The sequence below is a fragment of the Parasteatoda tepidariorum genome, chromosome 7 (assembly GCF_043381705.1).
Source record: "Parasteatoda tepidariorum isolate YZ-2023 chromosome 7, CAS_Ptep_4.0, whole genome shotgun sequence".
NCBI classification, from domain to species: Eukaryota; Metazoa; Arthropoda; class Arachnida; order Araneae; family Theridiidae; genus Parasteatoda; species Parasteatoda tepidariorum.
The window spans coordinates 50,633,543-50,655,561 of record NC_092210.1 but is presented as its reverse complement, the minus strand read 5'-3'; the positions used below and the strand labels follow the sequence as shown (position 1 = coordinate 50,655,561).

At 27.1% G+C, this 22,019-nt stretch overlaps 1 protein-coding gene across 1 annotated transcript in view; it reads left to right on the top strand.

Annotated features, from left to right (window-relative positions):
* LOC122269131 (cytosolic carboxypeptidase 6-like) overlaps positions 1–22,019 on the top strand; it is a 534,894-nt gene that overhangs the window by 468,882 nt on the left and 43,993 nt on the right. The window contains exon 6 of the mRNA XM_043040819.2: positions 20,722–20,890. Coding sequence (XP_042896753.1) covers positions 20,722–20,890 — 169 coding nt within the window. The remainder of the gene's footprint in view (positions 1–20,721; positions 20,891–22,019) is intronic.

The window sequence follows — 22,019 nt, the reverse complement described above, 5'->3', positions numbered from 1 at the left end:
TCGGATTATGTAAGAATCAGTAAAATTAACATTTTCTTTTAAATATACTTTAAGTCAATTAAAAATTTCTCAATGCTAATTTGAGGTGTGAGTCACAATAAATTTTCTTAGTATATGGTATCAAAAATTTTTATGACATTTCAATAACTAAGCTTTGGGGATAAGCATTTATATGATTTCTTAAAATATTAGTTTAAAATAATTCTAAAATTTAAAATGCATAGATTTTTTATTTCATAAACGGAAGAAAAACTCAATTTTCAATTTTATTCACTCAACTTGTATTATTTTAATATTACATTTAAGTAAATTTTTTTATAATAATGACTTGGAGGAAGCTATAATTTCTTGACAGGAATTTCTAATTTTTCTTTTCTTACACTTTTATTATTACAGTCATAAAACATCATTAATCAAAAAACAAGTATTATTCGATCCAGATATTTTTAATTTTATAATTAAAACAACTCTGAATTAGGCTTCTTTGTTTGGAAAAATTACTTTAGAAGATGTGTTGAGCATGAAAAAAATTAAGCCTAGTTTATAAAAATTTATTAATTACAAAATCAAATTTTTCGATAGAAAATTGTTTCATTTGTTTTTAACTTAATTTGTTTTAAAAGTCCCTTCATTTAGCAATAGCACTGTTTATTTGTCTCTTAATAAATATAGAAAATTCAGATGTTCAAGAGAATCAGAATTTATTGTGTTTCATGATGAATATAGAAAAACAAATCGTCCAAAAGAAACACAAATTTATTGTGTCTTTTAATGAATATAGAAAAACAAATCATCCTAAAGAAACACAAATTTATTGAGTCTTTTGATGAATATAGAAAATCAAATCGTCCAAAAGAAACCAATTTATTATTCTCTTGATGAATATAGAAAATCAAATCGTCCAAAAGAAGCAAATTTATTATTCTCTTGATGAATATAGAAAAACAAATCGTCCAAAAGAAACAAATTTATTATTCTCTTGATGAATATAGAAAATCAAATCGTCCAAAAGAAACAAATTTATTATGTCTCTTGATGAATATAGAAAAAAAAATCGTCCAAAAGAAACACAAATTTATTGTGTCTCTTGATGAATATAGAAAAACAAATCATCCTAAGGAAACAAAATGATTGTGTTTCTTGATGAATATAGAAAAACAAATCGTCCAAGAGGAACAAATTTATTATGTCTCTTGATGAATATAGAAAAACAAATCTTCCAAAAGAAACACAAATTTGTTGAGTCTCTTGATGAATGTAGAAAATCAAATCATCCAAAGGAGACAAATTTATTATGTTTCTTAATGAATATGGAAAAAAATCACCCCAGAGAAATAAAAAGTTTATTGTATCTTAAAAAGTTAGAATTTTTCAGAGATGAGCCCTTTTCGAAATTCAGTTGTTTTTTGCAATCATCACACAGGTCGACTTTAAACTGAAACAATTATCAGAAATCTCTGGCTTTTTATTCTATTTCAAAACTCAAATCAAAAACTTCTATGCAACACTGAATTAGCTACCATCAGTGCATGTCGTGGAGGGGAAGGTCGGAAATCTCACGTCCTTCAATGACAGGGCGCACTCACCCCTCAAGAGTTACGTGCGGGAAACACAGTCTTCTCATTTCCGTACGTCACGCTTCCCCTGCTCATTACATGTGAATGATGACGTCACACACATGCTCGCTTTCACATCAACTGGAACCGCCGCATTTTGAGACAAGGTAAATCACCCAATATTTAAGTACAGGAGGCCCCGGCTGTATAAACACTTTCCGACAAACAAGCATATAAAACAGGAGGATGGAGTGGAATTAAGTTTCGAGATAGAACATGTAATGTAAACATATAACGAACTTTTTACCCGAGAAACTATACACCTTAATGGATTAAGGGATTATTGTTCATTTCAATATCAAATTCATCTATTTTTAAAATTCTGCTTTTACTCCTCGATGATATTTCAAATAACTCGATGATAACTGAAAATGATATTTGGCAAGGGATTATTTAAGAGAACAGCTGATAAACAGCGATTTCTAAAATATCTCTTTGTTACCACATTTAAAGCAGGCCTTGAAGAATATGTCTTTAAAACAAGGGTGTTCCACTGTGACCGCCCTTAACCTTGTTAAAAAATGAAGAAAAGCAAGTTAGCACTGTTTGATTGAAAGTTTAAACTAAAATGTTTCGAATAATGAACTCCTCTCCGTTTTTCTGACAATCAAAAAAGTAGGGGGGGGGGTTTCTATTGCATACAGATTTCCTTAATTGTGATTTATCAGATTTTGTAATGACTTTTGTTTTCTATATTAATTTGCGAGTCCCAATAAGTATATTTTTTCTGTCTTTATTTTCGACAAGGATTTTAAAAATATGTATCATCTATAGATGGTGAGTGAAGAACATCTTGCATAGATTCGGTGGCTAAATTTCTTATAATATTTGACTTAATAGTTTTTATAGAAATTAAAATCTAATCAACTGTTAATTTCAGATTACCACTATATTATGTAGGATTTTGATGGAATTAAATACGTACGAGAAAAGAAATATTTTTAAAAAAGAACCAATTTTTTATTTAAATAATATTTAAATCAGATAAACTCCTAACGAAGACCCCACTACTGATTACATAAAAAAAAGGATATTGCATATGCAACTCGCATATACAATGATACATTTAAATATGTTACACACAAAAAGAACATAGAAACTAAAAGGTGAAAAATACTAAAAAACTAAGGAAAAAAAACTAGAACTTTGGAGAAAAATATTAATTTTTTTATATGAGAGAAATTTAATTCAAATTTTCTTTGCATGCATACTTATACTACTTCACAGAATTTTGTAAAATTGTATATTAAATTAAAATAATAATAATAATTTAACACATATCTTAATAATATTACTCATTTAAGTGTAAAGGAATACTAATTTCATCTTGAATATAGTCAATTTGAAAAAACAACTACATCGTTTTGTTACTTTTGAGTGTTCTTTTTTAAACTGTAGTGGTTATTATTTTAATTATTATGTATTAAAAACCATCAACTTACATTATACATAAATGTATTATTTATTTTAATTCATGTAATCAGTGATCATTTCATTTTAATTTTTAGTCACCAATTTAAAAATAAAATTTATACACCATAGTTAGTTTAGAAACGATAAATTGATAATAAGGCTCAAAGTACTTTTTTAAAAAAATAGAATTTTTCTTCTCTTGATCTTAAATGACTTAACAATAACTTAGTATTAAATAATAATATTAAATAGACGATAGAGATTTCGTCTCCTAATGAGGTACCCCAAGTTTGAATCCCAGCGATGACTCATCCATACGAACTCTGCTTCCAGCTCTCACCGACCACAAAGCTGACTTAAAATATTCTCAATTGTAGACGGATCATGGGTTCGAATCACCTTGTCATCGAGCTAACCATGGGAGGAGTTCGCAGTTTTACTCTCCATGTAACGTAAATGAGTATTAGTTACATCTAAATATTCTCTGCGATAAGGTTAGTTTGTCCCAGTTCTCGAGCCATTAGTTCCCTTGTCACCTGGGTTGGATTTAAAATTACAGGACTATGGAGTTCAACATTGATAGGCGTTAAACCATAATTAGTCGGCTGGTCTACAGCAGTTACGAAATAAAATGAAATATTTTAACTTTACTGGCATCAACATATTTAAATAAAATTTGAAAATTATATGCAAAGTAAAATTAGTCTAAAAATAAATTGCAACTATGATATTTATTAATCACATCAAAATAAATTGTATTTTGCATTCTTTAAAATAAAACCTTTTACATAAATAAGTAATCGTGTTCTTATTCATTAGCATACATTCTTTTTCATTGCCAGGTTGGGTGTAAAATATGCACACTCAATTATATTCATATTAATTTAATAAAAAATCTGGCATCTCTTCAATTTTATTTAAAATCTTTTTCTTGAGAGAGAAAAAAAAACACCAGAAACAGTTGAGAATATAATTATTTCCATACTAAATCTTTTCAGGAACCGGTTTACAGATTCTGTGAATCAGGGCCCTATCTTGGGGCCTTCACAGCGCGTTGTAAACTGCTTAAAAATTAAATCAATTTGCTCATAGGCCAACTCCCTTTACAAAAAGCGTTAAAGAACAACGCTTTGCCCCAATCATTATTTGTCTGGTTTATTAATATCTAGTGATAGAAAAAAAATTTCATTCTCCAGCTAGGTAGATTCTAAGAAACCCATTTTCGATAATTTTAAATTTTCTAGTTTTTTCACACTTTATCAAAATTGAATAAACTTTTTAATAAGTGAAAGGAGGATGCCTGCATAATGAAGTAAAATTTACCGTGATAAAGAATAGGGTAAAATTGTAAAGAATATGATATGGTAAAGAATATAGCATGGTAAAGAATATAGCCTAGCATATGGTAAAATGTACAGTGTTTCTGGCTCTATGGAAGCACCAAAAAGTGCTTGTTGATTTTTACCGAATTGCTTTGGTAAAGAGTTTGGTAAAATTAACAGTAAAATATTATTAAACATATGGTAAAATTACAATAAAATATTGTAAATTATTCATTCGCTTTAGTTTACTTTTCAGTTTTGTATTTTTTACTAAATATGTTTAAAAAGAACTATAATTGTGAGAACCAGAATTTCCAGAAAACTGTTACTATATGAAAGGAAAAATTACCAAATGAATGGTTTAAATACCATATATTTTGGTTTTATTGATCAAAATTAAGTTTTAATTTTACCAAAAAAGTTTTTTTTTTTGTTATTACTATACCGTACTATATTTTTATCATAAATGTTTCTCCATGTACTAACTATTTATATAAAATTTGACAATTGATTAAAGAAAATAATTTAGGTATTTTAAGAAATATCTAATGCACATGGTTATTTAATAAACAATAAACAAACTAATTTATTTATAAATGTATCTGACAACAAATCGTTTTATAGAAAATTTATCGAGTAAGCATTAGCTATAGTACTAACCATTAAATATTATTTAGTGCTTTGTTTTCATTTTTAAAAGTCTATTGCTCTTTAATTGGCTTTGATAAAAAAGATCTTTAATACTTGGTCTTAATTTAAATTTTACAAAGGTTTTTAATTACAAGATATTGTTTTGAAATAAAATATCTAATATATACGATTTGCTAATGAGAAACAGACAAGTTAAATTAAAAATATTATACGAATGTACCTAATCACAAATATAAATATATTTTGCGAAGAATTTATCAAAATGTGCAACAAACATTTACTGTCCATAATAAATTTTCTCTCCCTAGTTTTAAATTTTCATATTTTTATTTATTTTATCCCATTCCCCAATTATCTCTCATCTTTTAAGATCAAAGTGTTATCAAACGTAAGAAGCCACAGTGAAATAGTTTTAAAAAGTTTAATAGTTTTAAATCAAATGGGAATCCATTCAATAAATATAATTTTTAAAATGATATTCAATGACCTGAATAATGTATAGAATAGATAGAATAGACGAAAGTAATTCTGAGAATTGTAGAATTATGTTGATTTGTGGAATTTCTCCTTGACCTACATTCAGCTTATAGTACTTTTTTTTTTAGAAGTCTACATGAAAGTTGTCTGATTCTTATATTGCTTCTGATATTAAATAAACATAACAAACAGTGCTTTTCTTTTATAAAATAGACAAAAATATTTACTATGAAACAAATCTTAACAAATTAACTAATTATAGTCCTTTTTTAATTTTAAATAAACTGAGTTTAGTTTAAATACGTCAATTTGTATTTGATAAATAAATATTTTTTCAGTCTGTTTTCATAAGTAATACCGCAGTATACCTGTTTCAATAAAAAAAATATTTTTCTAAAATAATAAATCATTGAGAAAAATAAATGTCATTTAATATTTTCACTGATAAAAATTAAAACTATTAAAAAATAAACGTATTTATGTTTGATATTACATTAAATAATTTTATATGACTTATTTTTTTATAAGAGATTAATACTTTATGTGTTATAATCATTACTGAATGATAGGGATCGAGATGTATTTTTAATAAATGGTATTCTTTTCCATTTGATATTTATTACTTTAAGTGCATTTTTCATTCCTTTTTAATAAGTTTTCGATATATATTATCGCATCAAACTTAATTTTTAAATTATGTAATTTTATGTAATAAGAATATATTAGTAAACGGAATAAAATAATGAAAATGATAAAATTTTGTAGTTAAATTTATCACATCTATCGAGTATTTTAAATTTTTAATCAGTGAAACATGGAGCTAAAAAAATTTTTTTCGAAGCCAATTATAAAGCAATTGACTACTTAAATAATAAACTCAATGTATTCAGACAACTTTTTATAGTATATGATTAGTTTAAATGTTAGTAAAGGAACTAGTTTGCAATTAGATTCATGATTATTTAGTAAACAATTAAATTTAACTCGATCAATATACAAAATATACATATTTTATAAGAGCTTTGAGAAAAGTAATTGTGTATTTCTGAATTTTCTTTTGTGCAATTATTAAAATTAGGCTTAAAAATATTCATATCTGAAAAGAATGATGATTGAGTAAAGTGAAAGGAAAATTATAACGTTCATTAAAAGATTAAAAAGCTTGATTTTAAGGAAACAAAAAATAAGAATTTTTCAGATATTAAAATTTTTAATATGTAGGAGTTTTTTTTTTTTTTTTTTTTTTTTTTTTTTTTTTTTTTTTTTTTTTTTTTGAACGTTGAATTTGCATTTTTTGCAATCAGGAAAATATAGAATTGATACATTTCACCATTAATTAACAAATTAAGTTCAACATCAAATACGCATAAAAAATTTATTTTTTTTGTTTTTAGAAAAAAATAAGAAAAAAACGCATTTAATTATAAGTGTGAAAAAATCATCACGAATTTTTTCTCAAACATTAATTTCATGTCGATATTTTTTTATGTTTAAAATTTCTTGTGCATTTATTTGTTTCAGAAATAAAAAATACACTTTATAATCAGTAAAGAATTTTGATTTTATTTTTAGGATTTATTTAACATGGAATATTTTTTAAAGCGAGTCTTATTCAGACTATAATTAAAATCTCATTCAATAAGATGTATTGAAATGTTCAGGAATTATTATGCTAAAGTTTATAAACCATATTTAGAAATTTACAAAATTAAAACAATAAACTATTTAGAAATTGAAAATTTAGTAATTAAAAAATTTCACTAATTTATGCATTTATATTAAGTAGAATTATAACAATAGAATATACTTTTATTTATTACACGTAAAATAAAAATTAAATTAACTGATAATTATCAATATTTTTATTAAAATTCTAAAATTTTAAAATGAACTAATTATTTTGAGTTCATTATTGAAAAGTAAAATATCAATATACATGAAATTGAATTTTATAACATATAAAATTAAATAAAGAAGGGAAGAAAAAAGCGGCATTTCATATTATATATAATCTAAATTATTGCGATATCAAACAAGGGTTATTTTTAACTTTAAATATAAACTGATATTTTCTTAGGGCAACTGAACTAAAATATGATTTAAAAAAATGTCATAAGAAACCTATTCTATGAAATACAAAAAAAAAATTTTTACTTATATTTTTTAGACATACAATTAAAAAACGATCACTTATGTTACATTATTTAAAATAAGCAGTGTTTAACTACTTACATGAGTGCTAGGAAGCTCATAAGATACAACTCCATGTTTGTAAACAACCTGTTGAAACCACGAAGTTTCTATTACCACTTCTAAACAACAGTTTGCAATAATAACTATATTTAAAACACTGTCATAGGTAATAGAATCATTTAACCATATTGTACAGTTAAACAATTTTAAATCAACGAAATATTTAACAATAACATGTAACGGTACTTCAAGCTGCTTGGCGTTCAATCGATGAAACCGATTCCATCTATGTTCTAAATATACCTGTACATTATTAAAAGGAGAATGCTATTTTAAGAATAACTTATTTAAACACGAATATTTCACTGCAGACGATTTTCTTTAAGAACAAGGGTTAATTGGCAACAGAATTCGAAAACAACGGACCACGCCCACAGTCAAAAGCTTCGATCGCGTAGGTAAGGACGCTCAGGTGTGTAGAATGTGAAGAATCTTTAGTAAATGAAGCTGACGGTGTACTTTTACTCCTGGCGATGTTCTACGCACGAGTGATTACGTAACTAAAATAAAAAATAATAAACCAAAACTTGTTCTTTTGCCGCGTTTATTGAAACTGTAGAGGAGAAAAGTAACGATTTATTATGCTTTTACTTTTTTTAGCAATGATTCATAGGTTCTTTACAAATGCGGTCGCTCTAATAAACCATCTTGACATAATTAAAACGCTGGTAAGTAAACTACATATTGGGTCACCAATGAAATACAGAAAATAAATAGTGGACAAATTTGTTGTTTTAAAGCATACATTTTTACGTCTTTAAAATTATATTTTCATTTTAAGTTACAGCTGTTCAGTGCGTAATTATATTGAAGATAGTTAGTGGTATAAAACATTCAGTTTACTTTCAGTATAACAATATTGCTTGCCTTCTCTATATTAAGTTTAAAAAAGGGAAATTTGTTTCCTTATCAATAGAGTGTAAGCCTTTCATTTATTAATTGAAATCAAACTAAACATCAAAAACTTAGGATTGTTTTATTTTTAAAGTAGAATCTTAAGATCATATATCCCTACTTCCAGGCCGACCCCGGCTCATGTACGTTTATATATATATATATAATTAATTTTCTTATTTTTAAACATTTGAAGTATATTTAAAATTTTTCATCTTTTTATTGCAAAGTGTTTCTTTTTTTATTTATTTCCTTGTTTTCTTTGCAAATTTCTCTTTCTTTCAATACTTTTTTTAAATATATAATATAATATAATATAATATAATATAATATAATATAATATAAAACATGGCTGAATATTTTGTGGTAAGATGAAAAAATTTTTCGTATGTTTGTATATTTTCGATATTTTAAAATGTTCTAAATTAAATAATTGTTTTTCATTTGCGTCAATAATTAATGATTAGATTGCCACTTATACATCCATTTTCAGATTATTGGCATTAAAAATGTACTTATTAATGAGACATTTTCCCGTAATGAGTTGAATAATATTGCACGTTACGAATGAGTCATCAAAATATGGACAAGAATTATTGTAAATATAGTACCAAATGAAGGGAACCGCGTAACTAATGAAATATTATAAGACTAATAGTATGAATAAAAAAATTGATATCTTTCATAAAACATTTTCCATGTTACATATTTTACTAATGATGTCCTTGGTGATAAGTCTTCATCTTCCACCTTGTGCATGTCTTAAAAAAATAAAATAAAATGCATGGTTAAACGCTATTTTTTCGCATATGTTTTATCCTCGTTTTTATAAATCGATGCCATGGAAATTTCATGTGTATAAGTTGCATATTTTTTACCTCAAATAATTAAAAATGTGCTCTGCGTTTTTATTTCCTACTGAGAATGGTATAAAAGGAGCAATTTAGCTCCCAGACTTTGCATTTTTTCAGGATATTTATGAAGCATGTGAAATAAAAAATTAATTTAATTAATACTTTAATTTCTATTTTTAGGAAAGCTTTTACATTTTAACTCAAGTTCGAGATCGTGACACACAGTAAATAGTCAAAAGAAACGGGATGTTTACCCAAAAAACAGCCAATCTTAAAACTCTTTTTTTTTCTAGTTTGGAGAATAATCTTACTCCATTTTTATTTATTTCCAAGCATTTCTCCAAGCCATGAAATAGGATAACTTAGCATGCAAGCGTATCTTTTCATGAATCGCCAAGTCGTATCTAAAATCGAGATATTTTATGCAAGTTGTGACTCGATTTCATCTCGAGTTGGCTTCTCCCAAACACAATAAATACAGATATCCTTCTGAGTACAGCTGCATTACATGATCTTCACAGCCCCTATTCTTATATATCTTCTTTCTCTGAAAAAGCTGACTTGAAAGATTTTTCAGACTTTTTCGGGATATGATTTCCTCGCATCTTTCGCATTGGTGCGAATATCTTCGAAGTGTCCGAAAAAGAACTTTCTTTTTTTATTATTTTTGAGTATGCTGTGTGAAATTTTTTTTTCCTGATCGCTTCTCCTGGTCCCTGGTAAGAACACTAAAATCGACTCTCCTATTCTTTTTCCTAAATCTGTTGGAATAGATCCATAAAGGAAGGAACGGCTATTGCTGGGTATGGGGACCATATCTTCGTAAAATACTACACATTTTACTCGTATGTTTTTAAAACAGTTCGATAAATTTGAGAGAACCACTATTAACAATCAAAACCACTTTTTTCTACTTTCTCCAATTATAATAAATCGTAGGGATACGTTTCTAATTAATATTATTTTACAAAAAGGTAATTTAAAAACATTTAAAAAATTTTCTTTGGGGGACGACAGCAAATCATTAACGAATATACAAAGATCAGTACCCAGTATATCAATTTATTATTTGTAATAGGAATCTTTAGGAATTCTTTTTCAAACTAGCAATAAAATGAAACCTTTTCCGTTCGTAATGTAATAAGATTGTAATAATATTTTTTAAACTACACTACCCTATAATATGGAAAAGATACTTTCAGTGTTTGGAATTTTTTTTAAATTTTTCAAGAAATACTTAGAGGATTATTTTGTAACTTCAGAGAAAATTAGTTTATGTGTTAATGTTATGTGAAAATTAGTTATACTTAGCAATAAGGTTTATGATTTTCAGGGGTTTCAGGGACCAACAATAAATTACGAACGAAAACAAATATTTTCCAACACCTTTTACAAGGAAATAAGGCAATAAGATTGTAACTTATACTAAATACTTTGGTTGTCATTTTCAATAACTGCATGAAATTCAATAAGCCTAGCTTAAATATTTATACAAATATGGACATTTTAATAAACTAGATTTTTTTTCCTACGTTTTTTTTGCTATAACTTTAAAAATAATCTATAAAATTAAGCAAAACTTTTAGAGTAATTAAAAAATAATTTACAAAATGGCTGTTTTAAAATTTTAAAAGAATTCGTTTAAAATTGCTCAAAATATGAGTATTTGAAATAGTGCTTTTACACGGCACATGCATGGAAAAAAACTTAAGAGATCTTTTAATAATTTCGTAGTGAATCGTATTTGCCAACTAATTAAAAAAAAACTGATTTGAATAGCTTAAAAATTTAAAGAGTTTCAATCAATTTTCTAAGTAGTTTTTGTACTTTTTAGAAGCTCAAAATGATAAGGGATTTTCCACAAATTGCATTTTGTACTATTAAACAAGATTTATTAAAAATGACACCTGCATTGTGGGGGGATTATCCACCATAAAGTGTTTTCTTTCCTTATACCATTGCAGTTTCGTTTCCGGACGATTATTGTGCAGTATTATCATATTTTAATAAATTTTGTTTTATGGTACAAAATAAAATTTGTGAAAAACTCCTTTTCATTTTGAGCTTTTTTTAAAGAAATAATAAAACTACTTCGAAAATTTTTTGAAACTTTTTAAATTTCCAAGATATTCAAATTAGATTTTTTTTTCAGCAGTTGCAATATACATTTTACTACAAAATTAGGAAAAAAGTTATTTGAAAATTTCTGCGCATGTGCAGTATAAAAGAACTAATATAATGTAACTATATTAAACTTTAAATAGTCTTATTTTACGTAGTTCTTAACGAATGTTTTTCAAATTTTAAAACAATAATTTTGCTATAATTTTTAATTGCTCTAAAAATTTTGTTTAATTTTATTAAATATTTTTGAAAGTATACCAAAAAAATGTAAGACAAAACAATTTCTTTTTTGTAAAATTATCCCTATCCCCATAAATATATAAGTTGGTTTCCTGAAACTCTCTGAAACTTATTATTACCACAGATTTTTCTAAAAAATACAAAACTTACCAGTGAATTTATTAAAATAAATAGTTTTTATATCATGCTCTAAATTATCATGATAAAATTAATCACCAAATTTTATCACACATTATAAAACCATATTTTATTGTAAATTTTACCAAAATCATTCCTACAGAACTTCGATAAAAATTACTGAGATTTTTGATATCCCCATAATGCCATTAACACTATAAATTTTACCATATTCTGGTAGTTCTGAGCATGCTTATTTTCTCGGTATGATTTTAAATTTACTGAGTTAGGCTCATTCTAATCATTTTCAATCAGAAAAACAGTTTTGCTAAGAATCTTAGAAACACAATTAGACAAACTTGAAGAAAAATTTCTATGCTGTGTCTTAACCTCTTTCAGTACTACCAGAGGTATTGATTTGCTTTGGAACTTGGAAGACTTTGTGACCCCCACAGATTTAGCGTGCAACCAATTACCATTTTGTACACGGGAAGGCTTCGGCCGTCGGGGATCGAACTCACGATCTTTTGAACATGTGCCCAATGCCCTACCAACCAGGCTATAGCGGCCTTCAATTTTAAATAAAGCTTTATAATGTATTGAACTAGTTTCGATGAATAAGGCGTAAATAATACAAATTATCAAAATAATAGTACCACGTTTTCCATTTGTAACAGAGATTTAATGTAATTATATTTAGGATGAATGTGTGGAATATAAAGTTTCATGGCACAAATGGAGGAATCGACTATATAGTGCCAAACTTAAATGATATCAAGCGAAAAACAGACGGTTTTACTAAATAAATCTGACCCAAAAACCACAAAAGTGATAAGATTGCTAGACAACTTGGGTGCCTCATTGTACTGAAAAAGGAAAACAGTTTGAAGTGTTTGCTTCTCTAAGAACGTAATAAAATTTGATTTATTATTTTTTTAGCATACACTGTTAGAATTTCATTCTAAAATTATGGTAAAATAACTTGCAGTCGTCTGTCCATCCAATGAACAGTAAACTTTACCGTAAAGAACATTTTTTTCCTTTACGGTTTTGAAACCGTTTACAACTAGTATGATTAAAAAAACTGAATACAAACCTATACGAGTTTTTTTTAACAATTTACAACTAGCATGGTTTTAAAACCGTTAAAACATTTATCTGGACATTAGAGATAGTTTAGTAGCTTTATGATGCTGTCGTTGATACGTAAATGAGAGTATCCTATTCCAATAGCACAGGGTCACAAATTGGAGAGTACGGGACATTCGAAACACTTCTTGAGTTGAAGTTAAAACAGGAAATTGTGGTTTCAATGTAGTGGCGTTGGTGCTGAAACTCGAACCCCCGAACCATGAGATTAACATATTTGCCCTCTCCGCTATAAAATATACCCATCTGTAAATAACTAAGTGGCTTCATTAGATGGGCCTAGTTGGTGAGATAAAATTCTTCTTGCTAAACTGTATTAGTTGAAAGCAGTTAGTAAACGCTTAAAAAAATACCGTCGTATTAATGGGTTATTTGTCTGTTTTGTTTGAATATGGTAAAAAAATTAATTAAAGAAATTGTCATATAAACTTTCTTTCCGAGAAATTTCTAAAGTCAACGGAAACACAGCAACTTGTACTAAGTTTTGTCGTTGTTTTTATAATTTTTAGAACTTTATTGTTCCATTAGGCCTAAGTAACTAAATATTTACTTATCTATGAGAGAGACTATAAAAACTGCTCACATAGAAAAAAACGAAAATGCTATGTACTCATTTATTACTAGCTTAAATCACGAGAATAATTACAGATTGAAACAAAGTTATAAAAACACAACAATATGAATTTTATAAGAGTTCTTATTTTCGCAGTAACTTCCTAACTTTGAAAGACGCTATTGCAAATAATTATCACTCTCACTGGAAGAAAACAATTAACCAACTTTGCAAAAGAAACTAAATACTGAATTCTGATGTAAGAAAAAATCATTAGTGATTAAATATTATATAAAATTTTGAAATAAAAAAGCATTGAAGGAAGAAAAAAACAACTTTGTTAGATTTATTTCAGCTCAGCTAACTTCTGATAAAAAAAATAATGCTACAACCACAAGTAAATAAAACACTTTTATCCCCAAAAAAATGAAAAATAAAGGGTGATACAGCAGCAGGTACAAAACTTTTTTTTTGAAATGTTGACTTCGAAGCATCTGCTAGAAGACTAATAGTAAAATAAAAGTATCAGACGATATTTTCTTTTTTCCGCCGATTTTATTTTTTTTTCTTTCTTCTTTTGGCATCAGAAAAGAATTTTTCTTAAAGTCGCCTGAAGCGTGATCAATACGAAAATTACAGCGATTTTGAACAGCGAGAAATCAAGGACGGTCCTACAAACGGTGGCATCACAAAGTGTCAAGATATCTTTTTTTTGTTCTTGATTATCCATAAAAAGAAGAAAAAAAATCTCTGAAAATTTAAACTCACGTCTTCAGAAAGTAAGGTATATTCTTTTGTCATTTTTATTTTTAACATTATTTTTATTTCGTGGAACAATTTTTTATTGTGTGTATTTCAGATTTCTTAAAGCTTTGAAATTTAGAAACATGTCATGTTTTTCCTCCTTTATTTTGTTTTTTTTTTATACACTCAAGCATTTTTACTTAACGATGGAGAAAATATTTCTAGCACTTGTAACTTAACACGCTGCATATTTAATGCATAAAATATTTAATGTTTGACCAAGTTTGAACTTTTTTTATGGGTTGCATTTTAGCGATCTTAGTGAATAAGGAAAAATTGGCCAAAAGCAATTATTAATTTTTCTCCTTTCCTTTCAGATGTTGAACTTAATCTTCAAGCAATTAGAAACGGAAGAGTAAAATTAAGGAAGTAAAAGTAACAACTTTCTTAAACGAATTTCTCCTAAGAAATTGCCCACACTAATTTTCATTCGTCTCTGAATAGCATGGAAACTTCCTGTAACTATTTTCGTGTGATTAATGATAAATTGCAAGCAATAATCTAAACAAAAATGCCGAGTTGCGCTTTAGCCTAACTCTCCCCTAGTATAAAGCAACAATCGTTTTCATTCATCATCAACTCCAGTAAAACATAATAAGTGTTCAAATCAAATTTGCAAAGCAAAAAATGCAAAATTCACTTGTCTAGTCACGTTTAGAGCTGGGCTATCCCGAAACATCGAAAATTTGTAAACATTAAAGCTATTTTAGATAATATTTAAAAAAAATAACATATAGATATATTTTAGTTTAATTCTATTATGAAATATCAATATTTTTTAAACATCACGATACTGATATTTTAAAAAAATAATCTCATAATACTACTATTTTTTAAGATAAATATCAAATATACAATGATTATTAACGCCATAATATCACAATAATTAGAGACAACGATAAATATTGAAAAGAATAATACTGCAAATTTTGCGATGGCAATAATTATCAAATACGATAATATGATATTTCGAGACAATGACGAATTCGCAATTGTTTATTACGTCACTAGGACAGTTGATAAATTACGAACGCTAATTTTGACAACACTGCTTTGAATTTGATTGTATAGTTTCATGCCTGCCGATTGATTGAATTATGGATTAAAATTTCACATCGAATAATTTCATAATATATTTTTTAAAGTGAGTTTTTAAATCTTTAATTATGTTTAAGATTTTTTATTACAAATTTGTTAATTTAATAAATTTATAATGAGACTATAAACTTCCTACCTTTACTTAAAGCACCCAATTTAAGGATCTATATAAAGTTTTAAAATAATTCATTAAAATTTGCATAAAGAAATAATCAAATTTTTAATTCAATTAATAAAGAACATTTTTTTATAGACAAACTTTAAAAAATTACAATACATTTATTAAATTTTAATAAAACAATTTTCAGCAGATTCCACAGATTGTGGTGTTTATCCTAAGCATAACCATTAGCATCTCTTGGCATAATATTTAGCATTTGAAGCCTTAAAGATGACATTTTAAGCATAATTAGCTTATTTTTTTAAGGTTTTCGGTTTTGAAATATACAAAAATAAAATATCACTCTTTAGTTTCAAAATTTTTTAAGCAAATAAGGAAGAAAAGTTATTAAATTATTTTAAAAAAATTAGACATTCAATTATTTGTAAAAACATGCAAAATTCCAGCGCTTAGAAAAAATGATGTATTTTAGAATTTCTATCCTTTAACAAAACATATTGATATAGAGATCTACAGGCAATTTTTCAATTTAAAATGGAAATTTTAAATTTTTTTAAATTTGAAAAATTTAAAAAGAAACAGTTATTAATAAAACATAATATTATTGTAAAATATGCAGTACAGATAATAAACATATCTAGAAGAGGAAAAAGTATTTTCGTCCTAAACTACTTTATGTGCTCAAATTTAAAACTTAAAATACATTCGAAACAAACCTAAAATTTAGTTAAAGTATTAATTTATTTTAGAAACAATTTAGGTACAATATTTAGAAACAAGTTCTTTTTCATTAAAAAGAATATCGAAATTTATGGTGTGAAAAATTACATAGGTGAGTGTAAAAATGTTAAGTACAAATATGATTTTCTTTTCAGATAGAATGATATATAAAATTTTAAACGTTTCAGGCGCGAATCATGATTAATTCTTTTTACATCAAAAATTTTATATACGAGATGACATTTCATAGCTATTTATTTTCTGAAATCGTAAAATAGAGAAGAAATTATATACTCTTTAGCATATCGTGTTTAATCTTGTTCCTCTTATCAATTTTACCACAGAACCTGTAAATAATAAAGAAAGACCTAGGAATGGGAAAGTCTAGACATAGAGAAGTGACAAAGCAATGAGATCGATTTCAGTACTAACTAGCAGCAGATTTAGAATTTACTTATTTTAACTTGACTAATGATTTCTTATAAAATATTTACGAAATCTTAAAATAATTATTTAACTAAATATTTGCTTAATTTTTTTATTTAAAAGAAATGTTTGCTTAGCATCTAAACGTTAAATTTGTAACACTATGTTGGTTTTTGAAATTTTTATAAATCCCAAAACTATAAAAAAAAAAAAATAGTGTGCAAAAAAAATTCAAACAGAAACCAAAATTATTGTTGATTATTTCAAACTGATTTATAATTTCTTAGAAAATATTTACAAAATCTTAAAATAATTAAGCTAAAAATTTTTAATAAAAACAAATGTTTGCGTAACTTCTAAAAGTTGAATTTGTAAATCTATGTATTTTTTTTAAAAAATTTTTTGAATCTTAAAACTTTCATAAAAAAACTTTTGAGAATACAAAAAAAAAATTCAAATAAAAACCGTAATTACTGTTGCGATTTTTATTATTTATATTTTTTTAGAAAATATTTACAAAATCTTTTGTAACTAAATATTTATTCAAAAAAATTTTATTTACAACAAATGCTTGTGGTGTATCAAAATGTGAATTTTATATCAGTGAGTAAAAAGCACAAGCACAAAAAATATTTAAAAAATTTAATTAAACTTTTTTTTTTATTTTTTATGAATCTTAAAACTATAAAAATACAGAAAATTGCTGAGAATACGGAAAAGAAAATTCAAATAAAACCAGCCATTTGTTTGTTTTTTGAAAATTTTCGATAGCCTGAAATCCAAATCCATCCAATATCTGTTCCTCTTGACATTGTGTACATATATATTTATATAATAACAATAATACGTATGGTAAAAGCAAATATTTCTAATAAATAGACAGTATACATATATATGGAGATATTCAAACTAGCAATGAAAGAAACTGACCTAAAATATTATGTTAATCAATACGTCCATAAAATTCTGGAGAAAGGAAAATTCCCTTTAATTTAGAATGATGGAATATTTGGTCAGAGATAAAAAAATAGCTGTGGTTATAAACTTCCGTTCTTTGCAGCTATAACAATAAATAATATTTCATAGGTAGATAAAAGTATAGGTTGTACTATTGAGTGAAAGAAAGGAAACGTATAAACATGCTGTAAATGAGGTCATACTAATAAGGATGAAAGATACGACATGATGTGAGGCTGCGACAAAATGTCACAGGTGAGGAGAAATCTTGTATTAGAGCTTTCGATACACAAAAGAATATGAGCTGTAATTCATTTAGGGGGTCATTCCCACATGAAATATTACAATGTATTCCATTTATATTTTAAATTATTAATGACTCTTTTAATAATGATTACGATATTAAATATTTAAAATCACTATCAGAGTTTGATTTACTCGAAACTGTTACGATATGATCTTTTTAATCATAACTTACTGAGATATATTTCTGTAACTTAGATTTATTATTTGCTATTTAATGCTCAAGACAAAGATTCTAAGAACTGTAATGCTTCTGGCTGTATCTTGGTTTTGGTAGCATCTGCAAAGGGATTCGACATTGACTGACTTATTTCATTTTCTTTCTGTTTCTCTCAGATTTTATAAAGCTTTGCAATTAAAAAATAACTCATGATTTTTTACCCAAGTGTTTTTTTATTTCGGGGGGGGGGTAGTCGGAAGGTCCAAAACTATTATTTTGATTTGGCAAATACTTATATTGAGGGTTATATTTGTTAATCGCTATCCTTGGTGACTTCAGTATAAGAAGACAAGAAACAATAAAAGTAATTTGGAATATTAATGAAAGTTGAATAAAAAATGGCCTTTTAAGGTAGTTAGATACTTTATTTACGTCGCACTAGAGCTGCACAATGGGCTATTGGCGACGGTTTGGGAAACATCCCGGAGGATGATCCGAAGACATGCCATCACAATTTTGATCCTCTGCGGAGGGGATGGCACCCCCGCTTCGGTAGCCCGACGACCTACACGCGAAGTCGAACACCTTATGGTAGAACAGTTTAACGAGGACCGATACCGCCCACCTTCGGTTCCTACGACAGGCTGATCAAAGTAGTCACCCACCCACTTTCTGACCGCAACAAGTCATGCTTGACTTCGGTGTTCCACTGGGAACAGTGGAACACCAATCAGTCCACTGCGGGACACGGACTTTTAAAAGAATCAATTTGCAAAAAATTGTTAAATTATAATAGTAAATGTGACTTGAATCTTCTTTGTCTAACAAATAATAAAACATCTCAATATTAAATTCTCTTTTTTATATATATCAAATGTATAATATTTTAAAAGCAATAATCGATATCATATTGCATTTTAAACTGAGGAACTAATTGAAATTAGAAATTTCTTAATTAATAGATTAAGTATGTTTTCTTAGTGTTTTTTTTTAAATCAATCTTGTCATCAGTCTTACACAATGAAAAAAGACCACGGCCAGAAACTTAACTAAACTTATAAACTTAATAAGTCGTTTATTTTTTTGAGGGGTGGGAGGAAAAAATTGGATGAAATAGACGAACATATCACATTACGTTTTTATAGCTTTAATTTCGTCTGTTAGTACTAAATATTTCTAACTGTGTGTTATTTTTTAATCATATAATTGCAATTGTAACGAGTTATGGCTAGCATTTCGATTACTCTAATCTAAAGCTCAGCTGTAAACATTGCCTCAAATAAATACCTAAATCTTTTACGATTTCCGTTTTTACTTACAAAATTTGTATTAAAACATTATTTTTATTCCTTTGCAGTTGCATTTGTGCTAAAATAATGTAATTTAACTGACTAATGAATGTTTTATTATTTCAATAACGGTGTAAATCTCGCAGACTTCAATATTTAAGACGCTTTAATATATTAAAAATATACAATATTTATTAGAAATGCTTACTGGCAAAAAATTTGAAAAATAATTTTTTCTCTAATTTAGCATTACAAGTAATATATTTGATTATTATTTAAATACAAAACTGATATAACATTTTTTTTAAAAAAAAACTTTGAAGATACAATGCAAAATCAAAAACGGTCTACTCTGAATAACTTTTGATTTAATGATCGGATCTTTAAGCTCTAAAACTCAATCATAATGGTTCAAAAGGATGACATCAAATATGCTAACTAATTAGAGCAGGCAATATTTTAAGTTTCAAACTCAGATTCAAATACGAGTGATTATTCAACGTATATATAAAAATACGACATTTTTAAAATTTGATTTCTCAGGAATTATTGGACCGACTTCACTCAAAATTTGTATTTTGCCTTCTAAAATTACGTTCCTTAAAATTATGTAAAAAATTGTATACCTTACAATTCAAAACTTTTTTGACTATTGTTGAATAAAATAATAAAAAATAATAAATATTTACTAAAAGTTATTTTTGTACGGAATTTATCTTTGGATAAACGAATTTTATAATTGTGTGGAAAAAAATTTCAATTCACTTTAAAAGCTCTCGAGATATGACGAAAAACGCAAATTTATACGATTGAACTTATATAAACTGTTGATTTATATAACTGAACTTATATAAACTTTGAACCGATCTTCTGATCAGATTATTGGAACTATATTTCCCAGACCACGGCCACCCTCTATATTTTAGGGGTTCGTAATTCAAATCTACCTTAAAAAAGGTTTGCTTATTCAAAGAAAGTTCGTTTTAGCGTCTAATTTCTCAACATAAAATATTGTCTGCACTAATTAATTAGCATATTTGAGATCACCCCATCAAACCATTAAAATTGAGTTCTAGAACGCGAATATCTGATCATTATATTATAAGTTATTCAGTCTGGTCCGTTTATTTATTTTTTGTGCAATGTATGAAGCCTCTGATATCTTGTTTTTTTGTTTTAGCATGGGCGTTATTTAGACATGGTCACAATTGACGCTCCTGAAAAAGCTACGGATAACAAAGAGAAAGATCTCCAGAATGATGTCCAGAGTAAATCTAAGAAGAAAAAAGTGGTCATGGTAGGTGCTAGGATTCATCCAGGAGAAACACCGTCCTCTTATGTTTGCCAAGGTAAAGATAAAAATTGTCTCATCCTTTTTTTATTTCAATTAAAATTATGGAGAAAAATTTTAATTTAACAAGTGCGTCAAATTAAATAAGAACAGAGTTGCTTAAATTGTACCACTTTTTACATTTAAATTTTTATCGGCCACGGATCACAGACAAATACATTTGAAATATTTTAATGGAAAAATACAGTTATTCAGCTATTTATATCATTTTTTGATAATTATAGGCTTAGACTAAGAGGTTGGACAGCTCTAACGAGCAGGGCACATCGACCAGAGGTCTATTGTACACAAACCCTAAATCATGAATCGCATGAAAGCCCTATAGCTGAAATTAAATTCAGCAGACACCTTACAGGAACATCTTGCAGTTCCCAGGCATTGACGCAATGCTGCCCTAGATGCTCAAATCTTTGAGCAGAATAGACCTCACAATCACAGAGTATGTGTCGTGATGTCTCTTCTTCAAGATGACAACCCCAACAAAGACAATTGGATTCTATTCCCATTATGTACAGGTGTCTCCTGAGGATGCAGTGTCCAGTAAGAAGACCAATGATCTTCCTTAAACTGTTTCTATTAAGCTTTAAAAGCTCTTTTTGACGTACACTAGGACAGTCTCTGATAATAATAGTGTAATAAGTCTGAAAAATAATTGTTTTCGCATGGTCTGCAAGTGGTATGACTTGGAAAACCACTTGCTAAATTCCTACCACCTGCTCTCTAAATCATACCACCCTCAAAAATGATGAGAAATTAGGATCATTGAATAAGTACAATGTAAAAAAAAATCCAGATCAAAGTACGGTATAAAGTACTATTACTTTAGACGCATCATCCGTAAAATCCATTTTTACCTTAAAATATTGCACCGTAGTTTTTACAGTGATGTTTATTTATTAGAGTGATTCTACGGTAATTATTACTATAAAACTTATGGTATATCAGATTTTTTGTTCCGTAATTTCGATCGAATAGTTTCTCTGCATTGTAAACGCCCAACAAGAAACGTGATTTTTGAGATATCGCTTTTAAATTTATAACGTTTCTCGTCGGTTTTTCTGGACTTACTATCAATCGGCAATGCATGGGCCGTACAGCGCGTCTCCCTCGAGATCATTCATTTCGTT